Source organism: Falco biarmicus, chromosome 2, assembly GCF_023638135.1.
Source record: "Falco biarmicus isolate bFalBia1 chromosome 2, bFalBia1.pri, whole genome shotgun sequence".
Classification (NCBI taxonomy): domain Eukaryota; kingdom Metazoa; phylum Chordata; class Aves; order Falconiformes; family Falconidae; genus Falco; species Falco biarmicus.
Window position 1 is genome coordinate 15502236 of NC_079289.1, and position 15286 is coordinate 15517521.

Sequence of the window (15286 nt, forward strand, 5' to 3'; positions counted from 1 at the left end):
AAAATATTTGTACGCCTATAAACTGCACGATATTATGGTATAACACATTTATTAGAATAAGAAAAAGGTTTACTACAAAAATATGTTCTTATTCACTAATGAATTTTATGCATTCTTTGGTCCATTGTCAAAATTTTAATTTTATTATAATTGTCAGGGGATATATAATCACTTAGCTAGGTTAATTTTGCTACTTGAAACTTTTTCCATTTAAAGTCATTAATGAAAAAAAAAATCTTCTTTTCATAAGACTGTGTATTTAATTCAGTTTCTTTTAGTTTTTCACGCTGATTTTTTTCCAGTATATCATTTAAAATCACTTAGCTGCTGAGTTGTGTGGAAGTGAATTTCCGCTTTCACAACAGCGAGTGTACAAGATTTTGAAAATAGTTGATATGCTTGTTTTCCTTTATGTTTATGTGTATTTTGAAATCTTGTACTTAAAGAAGTATATATTTTCAACCTTGTCAGGCATTTCAGTGTTTGGATGGAGAAATAATAGGAAAGAAGATGCCTGTATAGTACATAAGTAAAGTTGTCCCAGTGATGATTTGAGTGGTGCCAGTTGCTCTTAGTCATCACTGTATTAAAAGTTTGATGAAGAAGTTGGGGGAGTGGATGGAACTCCTGTATGCCCTAAGACTTGATCTGTCCTCATAGGTTAGATGATATTTTCCTCTTTCTGAAAGATGAGAAGCGGGGGTTTCGCTGGGGGGAGCTGTTAATCACTGTGGTTATGGTAGCTGAGAGATGTTTTCTGTGTTTGCCATGACAATGCTTAAATCCTCATCACTTGTGGCACTTTGTATGAAAATAAACGTATCCTCTCTAGAATTATGGAAAAATTCAAATTTGGAGCACATCCACTATGACGTCTGTGTTTTCATGTATTCTTTTTCATTTTGTAAACTCCTTACATGTCAAAGTACAAAAACCATCCCATGTCATAGGGCAATCCAGAAACAGTAGCGTGGTTTAGACAAATCTCATTCCTTTTTTGATATTGTAGAATTTATACAGAACTGAGGATTGAATTTGTTGAACAATGCAGCTCTTTCCTCTCAATTTCATACCCAAACCACATAATTATCTTTTTCAATTGAACACAGGTAAATTTTAATTTGGTGGAAACGTTCATGGTGCTATGATCCCAAGTCGTAAAAACGCCAGGCTCAATATTGATTGTATTTTAGCCTAAGCTCTCATTAATGAAAAATCAGTATCAGCAAAAAAACATTTCTGATAAATGTAACAGTCTGGTTTTATGCCTGTATTTCAGAATTTTCATCAAGAAGTCAAGAAAACAGATGATTCAGAAAGTCTGTCAAGCCTTGACAGTCTTGAGGCTGGAGAGCAACATGGAAATTACACAACACGGAGTGAATCATCTTTGACTACACAGTGTGACTGTGCCCTGTATAGTCCAGAAAAATCACAGACTAGGAATAATGGTTTGCTTTATACAGCTCAAAGTACTTCTAAAAATATGCATCTAAATAATTGTCTGAGAAATGCAGATTCACAATACTATCACAACTCACCTATTCATGATCTTTTAGCTAAACATAATGTTCTAACTCCTGCTAAACATGTAAACAATTCAGAAGAGGAATCATCTGCTTCTCAAAAATCTGCAAAAAAACCTGCAGTGTTCTCTGCCTCTGGTAAGGAAGAAAGGTCTGTAAGTAATGCATTTACTTTTCCACAAAATACAAAAGAAGGAAGAAGCAAGCCACCTTCTGGAATGGCTACCCCATTAGCTACTGCTCATCCTGGTTTCAATGATAGCAAAGCTTGGGCCAGCCCTAATTCTGCTCCAGGAGAAAGAATTCAGGATCTGATGCAAGATGAGAGTTTTAAAATGACCCCACAAAAAGAAGTTATATCTGCTCAAACCTCCAGTCAACCTATTGCAACATCTATAAACTTATTTCCTAATCAGGGATGTTCCACTGGCATTCCCAGCACAGCTGATACATTACCAAAGGACAAAAACATTAGTACAGGGATTTTTAAAAATACCTCAGGAAAAATGACTGCAACAAAAGAAGAAAATATTAAATGTATTTATGACATTAATCCAGGATCATCTTTATTTCAGGACATACCAAATGCCTCAGTTCTGTGCGATGTTAAGCAACAGAATAATGAAAGGGGAAAAAAAGGAAATATGGTTGAAACTATGTCACTGGTGTCTGATACAGAGTTCAACTCTGGCACTCCTGCACAGCACTGCCCCCTGAAAAACAATAATCTTGAAAGAAAAAGAGTGAAGTTATTCAGAAGTATCTTAAAGAAGGACTCTAAATATGGACCCAGTCATTTCAAAGCTGTGGTTATGAACCACAGGATCAGTGTTGGAACTCAACCCATGTCATCTATCAGGGACAGTTTAGAACTGGCAAAAATAAGGAAGAAAAGTGCAGAAAAATGCAACAGAAAGATAAAATGGTGTGATCAAAGTAACCAGATAATAGAAAATAATGTAACATGCTGTGAAAAAAACACCAGTGAAATATCTTCTGCGCTGCTGCATTATGTTCAAACTACAAATAATGCTCCTAAGACTAATTTAAGTATTGTTGCTCAACCTTCAAGCCCCATGTTCATAAAAAATCATCAGGAAAACACTCATATATCAAAACTAAATGTTAATACTGAAGAGTCAAAAAAAGACTACACGTCTCAGAATATATTTATGTCTACCGGATCCCTTTCTGCTAGAAAAGCTTGGATGGTATCAGAAGGTGAAGAAAATAAACGCTCAGTATGTGGTAATAATTCTAAAATTAATGAAGGCGATCAAATCAAAAATAAGGCAAAGATAACTAGAAAAACAGTATCTATAGAAGTCCAGTCAAGATTTATGCCCAGGAAGAGAACAGGCACTATAATCCAACTGCAGTCAGCTGCTGAAGCCAACAAAACTCAAAAAGCTCCAGGGAAATTGCTAGCACCTCACCCACCATCCACACCTCTGCCAGGAAGCAGAAGTGGCAAAAACGCAGCCAGCCCTGGGTGTCAGCCACTGCCACCTTCAAGTCTTCAAGCTACCACTACAAGCAGGAATGATCTAAACGAAAGGCATGTTGTGTTAGCAGATGGGGTTTTAAATAGAAATGGTACAGAAAACAGTGTGAGTATTACTTGTTGTTCTGACTTGGCCACTGCCATAGCTACACCTGGCTGCAGCACAGTCAACTACGAACCTTGGGCAGAAAATACTTGTTCCGTAAATAGTGTTCAGACAAGCGCCTGTCAAGGTCACTCAGTAACCTGCTCTGAAAGAAGACCTGTTAATGCAGAAAATGGATTACAACTCCATCATATCCCAGCAGCTGGAAAAACAAGTACCTCCTGGCAAGGAGCACGTACTGCCCGAGCTCCAAAAGACTCCGCTACTGGTAAGAGTCATGTTTCTGGGACTGGGGGGGGGGGGGGGGCTGTTCAGACAAAAGTCTTTTTCAATTACATCACAAATTTGTTTTCAGTTAAAACATCCAGCCTTTCATCCTTTCACACAATACAGCCAGTTTTAACAATTTTCACCATCTGTCATTGTCATTTCTATTCTACTTGTGCCCAGAGACCTCTCAAACGTCGATCCCCATTTTTAATAGCTCTCTACAATATTAAATGAAAAGGAGGTATTTTCCCTGAGATTATATTCCTGACCAATGAGCAGATGTGACAGGTGGTCTAAATAATGATATAAGAGGAAGTGACTGAGTTTATATGAGCAAGTTTTACAAGGTAACTGAGAGTCATAGCTTGTCCAAGTCACTGCCACCTAAGAGTGAAAGAAATGTAGATCTACCATGGTTTTAAAATGCTGACACTGTAAATGCCTAAAATGATTCACTTTTAGTCCCAGTAATACAATTAATACTCAAAAAATTAAAAGTAAGTTAAAAATAAAGAGCTTATGCTGGATAGATTTTGCTGTGCTGCAATGTATGTCTGATTTAGAAAGAATTGAAGATATTCAAGGACCAATCTTGCATTTTATTAAAAATTAACCTTAGGAACAATATGATGCAGAGATTGATGGGTAAGATAGAGAAAAGATGCATAAGAAATTTTGGGATAATAAACTTTAATCTCCTGGGTTTTACATTTCAAGACAGATTTCATGCTTTTCAATTTGCCTCGTTTCTCCTCTGCAGCCTAGCTGTGTTCTGTTCCTCAGGCACTGATGGTATCCTTGTGCTCGTAATTTGTATGTTGTGTGCTGGTTTGCTTCATACTGACAGGGCTGCAGCTGGAGGCAGAGCTCCTGAATCTGTGGACCTTGCTTCAGGTACAAGCAGCACTCCAAACTGCTTCACATACTGGGATTACCCCAACGACTGGCCAAACAGCTCAAAGATAACTTTCTAGCAAAACAAAAAAAATCCTGTAACTCAACTGCTCCCCCCCCCCTGCCCCCCGATTTTCTAGTTTTATCTACAGTAATACATAGTTTGAACTACAGAGTGATTCAGAACAGCTCTGTTGTGTAAGAGCAGAGGTAGATGAATCTTCTCGTACTAAAGCAGCAGTAGGAAATGAGAAATATCTGCCTGTTCATTCCAGTTCAAAGTGAAACAGATGAGCTTAAGATATGGGTGACTTAACCTGCTCGATTTTACCCTGGAAATGAATGAAGTCTTGCATTATCATGCCTCCCCTTCAGCCAAGATACTTGCCTCTTGGTGTCCTTGTTTGCACATCAGGTCAATGAATCAGGAAAACTATGGGGTCAAAGTTGTGTGCATTACTAATACTGTCTTCACTGCAACTTTAAATGCTGTATCCCCAGTGTCATATAGCTCCAGCTTTTTTAGGAGAGCTGAGTAACCTCTTTATAATATTTGAGTGGGTGGCCATCTTTCAGAACCTGCTTAGATTTTGTGTTTTGATAGCAGTTTTTATTTTAAATACTCTAGATAACGCTTAATGACTTGCTTTTATTTGTTCTATTGCCTGTAAATGCACATAGATCACCATAGCCTTTGTCCTGAAGTGCTTGCCATGGGAGACTGGATACTGCATTGGTCTTGACTTAAATACCTTCTGTGAACAGAGTTCAGCGAGGTCTGTGAGGAGATGTAGATGGAAATGTGATCTGTTGCAATGCTCGGCCAAATGTGCAGAAAGATTTCAGTGAGAACAATGATGAATAAATGAAATTTTTGTCCATAAGGATCTTCCTTTAATTGGGCTCCCAGGCTTCAAGTGGTATATCTTCTGGCTGACACATATTATACTGTAGCTGGATATTAGAATTATTTTGTCCTTTGGTGCTCAGTCAGTAAAATGCTTTAAAAATGTGTTTAACATTTAGCCTGTGACAAATACGGAACTAATTCACGTGCTTATAGTTAAACAGGGGTAGACTGCTCAGTGTCTCATGCCCTTAAAGATGCTATTGCTTATGATATTTTTGTCTTACATTTCTCAGAGGAGCCTTTTCCTTGGCATAGATCTAGCGTATCTTGCAAGCTAATTAAATTGTGTTGATGCATATCAATAGAGAGCTACTTCGGATTTTATATTTCAGAAAAACATCATGTGATTACTAATATAACAAGGGTTTCTTTGCTTCTTTTTAAATTTTCCCCTGTATTCAGTACAACATGATGAGATTTCATTTTCTTTTCAGATGCTATTCAGCCCCATGTGTCACATTACAATAATTCACATATAACTAAACAGCTACCTTTTAAAGCTAATGTGTTCCATCTTACTACTGATGGCAACAGACAGATGACTAGTTTCAAATCTGCTTCTAGGATCAATTCATTGTTTTCTGTTTCTGCAAATGGTAGGAATTCTGCTTTGTTAAATGTCACCGTAATAGCAACTAAAGAAATAGAATTCTGTTAAAATCACTAACAGACCTCTTGGTCTAATCATGAACTGTACATGTAAATATTTATTATGTGAATAAATAGGTAATTTATCTTCCCAAGTATAAATCCAGTAACTGCTTTTACAAATGAGAATATCTCCTTGGATATGTGGATTCCTGACTTGCACATGAAAATGCTGATCCACATCTCTAGTTTGCATGCATGAAAGTTTAACTAAGAACTTAATTTTAATTTTGAAACTTGATGCTTTCATTTTGGAAATGTATGTATGTATGTAAACACCCGACAAAACTGAGATAAATTTGAGGTACAGTGTCTAGATTAGGCCTCTTTAGCCAAGGGAAAATACTATACAGCAGTACTGTCATTAAAATTAGAAGACAGTTGTATAAATCAGTAAGGTTAGCTACAACATCCTAATCTGTAGAGCTAAGGTTTTAAAGAATGACTGCATTCCAATCACACCTGTGAGGCCACACCTGGAGTGCTGTGTTCATTTCTGGGCCCTCATGAAGATGGTGAAGGGACTGGAGCATCTCTCCCAGGAGAAAAGGCTGAGAGAACTGGGACTGTTCAGCCTGGAGACGAGAAGGCTCAGGGGGATCTTAGCAACATTATAAATACCTGGAAAGAAAGTGCAAAGAGGATGGAGCCAGGCTCTTTCCAGTGGTACCCAGTGCCAGACAAGAGGCAGCGGGCACAAGCTGAAACACAGGAGGTTCCCTCTGAACATCAGGAAACACTGGCTTTTTACTGTGAAGGTGACGGAACACCGGCACAAGTTGCCCAGAGACTTTGTGGAGTCTCCATCCTTGGAGATATTCAAAAGCTGTCTGGACATGGTCCTGGGCAACCAGCTCCAGGTGGCCCTGCTTGAGCAGGCGGGTGGAACCAGATGACCTCTAGAGGTCCCTTCCCACCTCTACCATTCTGCGATTCTGTGAATCAAATAAGTTGTGTGAAATATTACAGGTTTTCTGCATGGTGCTATGTAATCTTAACAAACTTTGAATCCATTAAGATATAAGATACAGAACCTTGGCAACAGACATTTACTGTGTTGGACAGTGAGACTTTAGGATTACTTTCTAAATGCAAGTTACTTTCTAAATGCAAGTTATTTTCTAAAACATTTATTTTTGGCACATTATTCAATATTTGTTATATCACAGTTCACTGTTAATTCTCTCTCTTGATAAGACCAACTCGTATCTTGGTACAGACCAACTATTATCTGAGATTCAAGGTGGGGTTTCACTTCATTTATAAATGTTCACATACAATCATCCACACCTGTATCTTACAGTCCTATGTTAACATGAAAACAAATATGCCTTAGAAGTGCCTGCTTCTCTCTTTTCACTATAAGAAAATACATTTAGTGAGATCAGATGTAAACATACAGAAGGAAAACATCTAAATTTGGACAGACATTTACTTAGTTTTGCTACTACTATCTTTATCATGTTTTTACACATTTTTATGTCATGTCATTTAAGGTTTTGTTCCTGTTACAAGGCAAAAGCAGGTTTTTGACATCCACGAAAATAAACACAGAGCTTTTTCAGAACACAGAAGACAAAGTGTAGCCTCTAAAAGATGGAAGCCTACTCATAATGCACAGGTAAGTACTATAAAAAATAAGAAGTTTCTTTATCTTCAAAATGGTAAGAGTTTCAGGAATATCAACGGTGTGTTCAGTGTCATACAATTTTGAATCAGTGTGGTTAGTCACCTTGCTGTCACTGCTAATGAAAAAAATAAAACCCACTAGAATTCATCACTGTATTAGTATACACTAATATTTTTGTACTTGGAAAAATTTAGTAATATGAAATAATAAATTTAAAATGTTCAGAAAATAGTATAGTTAGCTTAAATTATACTTAAAACATTCTTACAATATTTTTATAGAAGTCATTATGTGCTGTCCAACTGAGTCCTGTTCGATCTGCATTTGATCCTGTACAAAATATGAATAACACCTGTAAGTCTGATGAAGGTACAGTAACACATCTCATTTCAATTCTTTGTTATAGATAAAGTAGTATACATTGTGTAACATGTCTTTTGGCACCAGTGATTCTAAGTTAAAAAGGATAGTTTGTCACCTAGACCAAATTTTTTTACAGAAATGTAAGATATAGCATCATGTGTCATAATATTGATGGTTTTATAAATGCATTACAACATATACGCAAGTTTCATTTAATTCCTGATTGTATTCAACTGTATGACAGCTGTATGTATCATACGTAACTGTATGATACAAAGAAGTATTGCTTACTGTCGTTACAAATTTCCAGATTTGGTAGAACTTGCTTTGGTGCCCATTGTAAGATGCATTAGTGATCTTAATTATGGCATTTTCTAAGAAATCATGCTTCTGGACTTTGCCACCTTTTTGATCTTTTAATGTAAATTTTATGTGTTTCACAGACCTGTAGTCATGAAAGCAAGCGGTATATTTAAATGGCATGAGCTCTTCTCATTTGAAGTTACCCCTGTAATCTCTTCAGTTTCAGAAAGCACTGTTCAGTTCGTTATGGCAGAAAAACTAGCAAGTACATCCACGGCAGAGGATGAGATCCTTGCAGCTATGGCAAGTGTCCAACCAGCCAGACAGCCCTTACTGCTTAGCAGGGCTCCATGTCCACGCATGAGCACCCTTTCAGTAGAAGAACAGAACATTTTCCAGTCTCTTGATCATCTCAATCAAAGGCTACAAAGTAAGTTTGATAATAAATAGAATCCTACATCAAGTGATTAAATAACCTCATATTTTGTTCTCATGGATTAATTTGGATTAAAAACATGAGTCCTGTGAAAGAAATATTTTTCTTCTATTTTCTTCTTATTGTTATTCTTTATTTAATGCAGCAAACTGTAGATCAAAATCATGAAACCTTTCTTAAAGTCAATGAAATTAATTTGAAATAATAGTGATCTTGCTTTGGTCAAAAAAACCATTCAAAACATGACTGGAGGACGCCTTTAGAAACTGGCTTGGCCCAACTGTAGCTGTTGTTTCTAATAGATGTTTGTCAAAATTATTCTTTAAAGATGTATCAGATCTATCAGCCTTACCTGGGAATCTTTTTCAAAGCTTATCCGTCTTTTTTGCAATGATCTTGGCGAATACTTACCCTTTATATTATGTATCCTATATCTTTGCAAATGTAACCCTTTATAATGAATGGTTTTTCATTTATTTTCTTCTAGTCTTTTAGAATGTTCCTCTTCTCAATGAATTCTTAAAGATCACAAATACCGAGATCTGAGATTGCTGCAGCCAAATCTGAATATTCAAGTGACTACCATTTGCACAACTGTTTTAGAAATGTCCAATTTACTTAAGTGTTCTCTAACGTGTTTTTTTCTCTGTGCCAGGCCGATTTCTTACCTGCTTTATACTGGTGCTCTTTAAATGAGCTCTCCAATCACAGCTTCCATTTTGCTGAAGAATGTGGGGAAAAAGTCTGTACTTATTCTTGATAATTTCTTCCCTCCAGTGATTAGTTAGCTAACACTTTCATTCATCATCCTATTGCAACATACGCATAGAACAAACTTACTTCTTGGGTCTCTTGCTACTGTGTCTAATGGTTAGCATTTGCTTTGACCTATGTGATCATACAGGTCTTTCATAAACATTCTCATTAGTTTGACATAGTTCCTGTATTTTTTTGTGCTCCTTCCTGTATTTGAAATCAGTGGAGACCTTATGTGTTTAGTCCACGTGGCCTCTTCACTGGACTGCTTGGCTTTCCATATCATTGGAATAACTTCTGCTTGCCATTTTTGCTGTTTATGGAATTGCCAACTCTACTGAATTTTATGCTTTCCTTGGACTTTTTCCATATGAAATTTTACATGCCAATTATATGAGTTTATGAGTCTGCTTTCTTGAAGTCCATTGATTTTATTTTACTATTCCACCACTTTTCCTTCTGACTACATCATTTCACGGTCAGGTTACCCAGGTTTACCGCCTTATTGACTGGAATCAAACTAAACCAGGGCTTATTAAGTTTCTGCACACTATCCATACCTTTCTACATAAAATGGTGGATTGCTTGACTTGGCTCCAGTTTCCTGTAAACTGCAACAGCAGAATAAAAGGTCTTTGCAACCCCTTTGAAACTTTCTGCAGCTGTAGAAATTATAATTCCTGCTCCCGTCAAACAGTGGTTCAAAATTTCATTATACTGTAGCTCATGGTTATTGCTTCCAGGCAAATAGAAGTGAAGAATTCTGTGTTTTGGCAGAAAGGAGTTTTACCATGGTGTGCTTGGGTTAAGAAAGTAGGCATAACAAGAGAAATACAAGAAAACAGAAAATAAATTGCTGTATAAATAACAGAGAAATGACAAATAAATAGAGGCAAAGGTAAATGCGGCAAAACTGGGAGCAATAAGGTTGAAGTTTGCAAATTGTGAAAAGGAAAACTGTAAAAACAATACATAAGGAATATGAAAGAAACAACGAAAGAATCACATGGGTTAACTGATTGCAAATTAGGTAACTGAAAATTAAGGTAATACATATATATGTGTATCTTAGACATTTAATTAGCTTGCCTAGTTATTTGGGGATTAAAATTGGTAATAAGAAGCTGGGAAATTTTACAGGTAGGTTTATATGACGTGTAAGTACATGTAAGTATGTACCTCTAAGAAAGTAAGTAATTAAAGAGGTGTGAGTACTTACATGACATGTAAGTACCTCGCTTTTTTAAACCATGAACTTTTTGAACCCGGGGGTTTTTTTGGCTTTGTTTTCACACATTACCAAAATAGCAGACTAAAACTGTGTACCTTCATAGTGGTCTTTTTAATGAATGGCAGTTAGTCACTAACCAATCTAAGTCCAAATTATTTTATTTTTTTTTGCCAGCTTAGAGTAGATGGCATTCTTTTCTCTAGCTTTAGATTTCTTTATTGACCATAATGTTTTTTTCAGTTAATAATATCTAGCTTCAAATTTTAAAAATACAGATACAACATATACTTCAGCAGCTGTTGATAAGGGAAATAAACCCAATGCTATTAAACTACATTTCCACAATATTCAGGAAGTTTTGTGTTGAATATTTTACTATGAATCATATTTCTATTGTAGTATTTGGTTTACATAATATTTATTATATACTTTTATGCTATTTTTAGATGTTCAAGAAGCCATTGCCAGAAACCCATCTGCTTCAAATGTTTTGCAGATAATCACCCCTTTAGTAAGTATTTAATTTAAATATGTTCAGCTTTAATTCCTACAAACTGACCTTATGGCTTATTTTGTAGTAAAAATATAATTGAAAATATTGACATCAATCTATTCAACTGGCTTGCCTGATTTTGAGATTTCTATTAATGTAAAAAAACCCAAACCAAACACACTTATGAACTTTATAGTACTGTAAACAGCTTTTAACAGTTTATACCAGACTGCCTCATCCTCTGGCTTCATTTTCCTGTTGGAATCTGAAGACACTTGCAAAGTTCAGGAAGTTCCAAGAACTTTTCAGAAACAGTAATTTAGCAAGGTCCATCTGAACTATATACAGCTCATAATTATTCTGTATTTCTTAGTAGCATAGAAAGGAAGGGGGGAATGATGCATGGTAGTGCATAAGATAATCGGTAATACAATGAATTCTTATTTGACCTGCAGATACGCCAGGTTCTATATGTGATAGGTATTACATTTCTTCAATAACTGTTTTTGTTTCATATACTCTAGATCTTGTCAGTTTGAAACAAAATAATGATGATACCTGGAATATAAAGAACTGAATAGGCAGATGAGTGTCTGAAGTACAAAATTTACATTTCAAATGTTCAGTTTGTAATGCAGGAGTTAGTATTTATAAATCTGTATTATCAGTCTCATTCTTTACTATAGGTTTATACTGAGGAAATAACATAGACAGATGACTGTATACTTCACGTACTTTATACACGTTCACATAATTCATATACTTTCCTGGATAAACTGTTAGCAAAAGTGTTAGAGAAAATACTCCTTATTCAGAAGGCTTTTGCCACTTACCCAGTTTAAGACTGAAAACCCCCAGCAAGCATCCAGGCTCCTAAATTCAAAATGATTGCCTGGTTTTGAAGTGACACCATGGAAAGAACACAAGAGTACCTCACTACCTCTCCTTGTGAATTCTGCTACTGGGTGTGACCTGGAACCTCATCTTCCTCTCTTCTGTCTTATAAATCTAATTCTTTATGGTAAAACAACTTGTAATTTTTTTTACTATTTTTCAGCAATCAGTGTAGCATAGCTACCTTTATTGGATCTAACTGGTTTACCAAAGCATTTTTGAGCTTGTGTGTTCTCTGGGGCTTTCTTCATAGCCTGTCCTACTTCAGGAAAAAAGAAGAAAAGAGGAAAAAAAAAAAAGAGAAAGAAGAAGCTGTTCTCCCTACCAGTGCATTTACCTGGCTTTCAGCAGTCAGACTTCTTGGCTGGCTGGTCTGTGACAAAGCTTTCTCCCACTAATTCTTCATCTACAAGATTTTTGTTTCATGAATAGGATATAAACAGTAGACATTACCCAGGCTTTCCAGTCTCTGGAACTGTAAGCTCTCTGATAGGCATTTAAGACCCTTTTTTCCCTGCAAGTATATACTTAAGCATTTAAACAGGGTCCATCTGTAGATATACATTCAGATCTCAGACATTGGCTTGCAATTCTTCTTGATGATAAGAGTAAACAACTGGCATACAAGTTCCCAGCTGCAGAAAAAGTACAGATGACTGAGATTTCATCAAATCTCCTGCTACAAGAAGCAATAGGATTTAAAATTTTTACTTCACCAAGAGAATAACCTGCTGCAGTCCTCCTAGTTTCAGAGCATCCAAATAGAGTGTGGATATTCACTTAGTAATTCAGGTGAACAACATTGTACCCTGTATCTAAATCCAGATGAAGGTGCACAGTCATTTATATAATAGAAAACAGGTCACATGATATCATCAAATGATCTTTCTTGAATGCTATATTATACATAATCACATTTGTGTTTATATACCTGTATATCTTATTATCCTCCATTTCATTACAGAGCATTCGGCAATGTACATCCTCCCCTTCGGTGAACGCTACAATAGCCTCACGGCAGTACCAGAATGCCGCAGCTAGCAACCCACTGCAATTGTACAGGAGATACTGACATCTGCTCCAGGATATTGTGGCTTTAGGTACTTTGTATGTAATGTGTATACTATTTGACACTATAAAATTAGCAACAAAATAAAGACGAAAGCAGTAAGTCAGATAATTAATGTCAGTTGACTGGTAAGCAATTAGGATAATTAAGTCCGTTTTATTACACACTTTTTTTTTACTATTGTAAAATTAATTTCAAAAACCTGTCTGCATTGTTACGTCAGTTCTAGATTAAAGGCTTTTTGTTAGTTAATTGTTAAGGAGTGGTAACTTTTTAACGTCCTTTCTTTGCTCTTCCTTTGCTGTTTCAGTGCAAAGTAGATAACACTGAAACAAGCTGCAGAAGGTGTATACAATGCACAGAATCAGTCAACAAATCTAGGCTGGTAACTAGCTGCAAGAAGCAATAAAAACAATTTATTAAATCTCTGGGTTTGTAAGTCCCTATTTGATGCCTGGTTTTCTGCTTGCGCCTGTACAGTAAGAACTGTGCGGTTTGCCTGGGGACTTAATCAGTGCCGTATTTCCACCAGCGATGTGCCTGAACTCCACACAGTGCTATTGCCAGTCTTTGTTAAAGTGTGTGGGAGCTCCGGAGAGTTGTATTTCAGGGGTGGTGTCAGTGCTGTACCAGTGCAATCATGTGAACACGCACTCAGAAGGGCACTGGCATTTCTCTAAATGGAATGCACCTTCCCAAAAGAAGCAATTAAATGAGTATTTGGCAAAAGGCTTTTTAAAACTTTGTTATACCCCATCATACCAAGATCATCATACCATTCTGATGCCTTTGATTAGGAGGGAACCAGCCTTTAAAAAAGAGAGAAGAGGAAAATGGGTGCCCATCATAACAACAGAAAATTTATCAGGGGATTAGGGCTACTTGCTGGTGTGTGGTGTCAGCCAAGACATGTAGACATTGGCAACAAGACATTGTAGACAAGGCGAGGTACCTATGTAGCAAATAGCAGCTGAAATTTTACACAGGAGGTTTAGGAAAGATTGATTTTTTTTTCAAAACAATGTTTTGAAGAATGGAATAATGCTACCTTTTTCCTCTAGCTAGGCATTGCAGCATCTTTGGAGAAAAATCTGATAGTCTTAAAGGGGTTGACTTCAGTCTGGAGCCTGTTAAGATAAACTGTATTTAAACATCAAAACTGCAGAAACTTGGTGTCTTATGATTGCTGTTGCCATCTGTCCAGACACTGCTGCCAGAAAAGAGAAACTATAGCTGCTGTCTACATGCCTAAAGGATTCTGATGAAGTGTGTCAGTACTTACTGGGTCTTTGGTACTCAAATACACGTAGAATTCCCCGTAAAAGACATGACTGTATCCTCAGAGCAAATGAACAAAGGCCTTCTGAGTTGGAACTCCAAATTGGTTTGCACTGAAAATACTGAGCCCTTACATCTGTTTGTATGCAGTACACTGCAACATTCCAGTATGGCAAGGATTTAATATTTAAATAGTGAGGGAAAGTTTCCCCACAGAGATTAAGAGAAGGGAAAGAAAATAATCTAAATACCAGAGGCCATGGATCAAAAACAACCCTGCTAGTCAGCAAGCCAGAGCACCAGCTTAACCAGGTTTCTTCTCCTGTTAATTGCTTTAGGTGGCAAAAGCAAAGCCCATGAGTCAGCTTCCTCAACTACATGGAGAATTTTTTTCTCAAAAACAAATGCCTGCATTTATGTTTCTAGAAAAATATTTTCAAATTAGTTTTTTTGATTTAGGGTTACAGGCTTCAACTCAAAGCTAATAACCTTGTTTCTTAGATAATTTTAGCTTTTTTGAAAATACTGACGTATATTTTTTGTTTAGGTATCTAAATGGTGTGACTCTCAGGCATCAGGAACGTGCAGTACAAGAGTGGACCCAGAGGCAGCTGCTGGATTCCAAGCACTTGTGAAGAGCCAATAAGGTCTTTTTTTGCCATTAGTCAATGATTATTCTTCAGATTGATGTTTCTAGGCTTTTCTATTTCTTACGTATAAATTAAAAAGCTTAATTTTATTTTTAATAAAAGTAACTTTAAATCAACAAGCTTGGTTTAGACATGAACGTACATGAACACTTGTGTACCTTTGATTTCTCTCAAAAACTCTTCACTCTGCCTACCATTCACTCTGCTGCTTTTTAAAGAAATTAGTCCATATTCTTTCTACAATAAAATTTTAGTATGAAAATAAAACATGAAAACCAGATTAAAGTTATAATTTCCAGTACAAGCTTAAATTCAAAACACCCGC

General features: G+C 36.4%; 1 protein-coding gene across 1 annotated transcript in view; it reads left to right on the plus strand.

The window, feature by feature from the left end:
• CEP126 (centrosomal protein 126) overlaps positions 1-11609 on the plus strand; it is a 34416-nt gene extending 22807 nt beyond the window's left edge. The window contains exons 6-12 of the mRNA XM_056327733.1: positions 1280-3415; positions 5656-5806; positions 7355-7479; positions 7770-7857; positions 8375-8584; positions 11024-11088; positions 11595-11609. Coding sequence (XP_056183708.1) covers positions 1280-3415; positions 5656-5806; positions 7355-7479; positions 7770-7857; positions 8375-8584; positions 11024-11088; positions 11595-11609 — 2790 coding nt within the window. The remainder of the gene's footprint in view (positions 1-1279; positions 3416-5655; positions 5807-7354; positions 7480-7769; positions 7858-8374; positions 8585-11023; positions 11089-11594) is intronic.
• The last annotated feature ends 3677 nt before the right edge of the window (positions 11610-15286 follow it).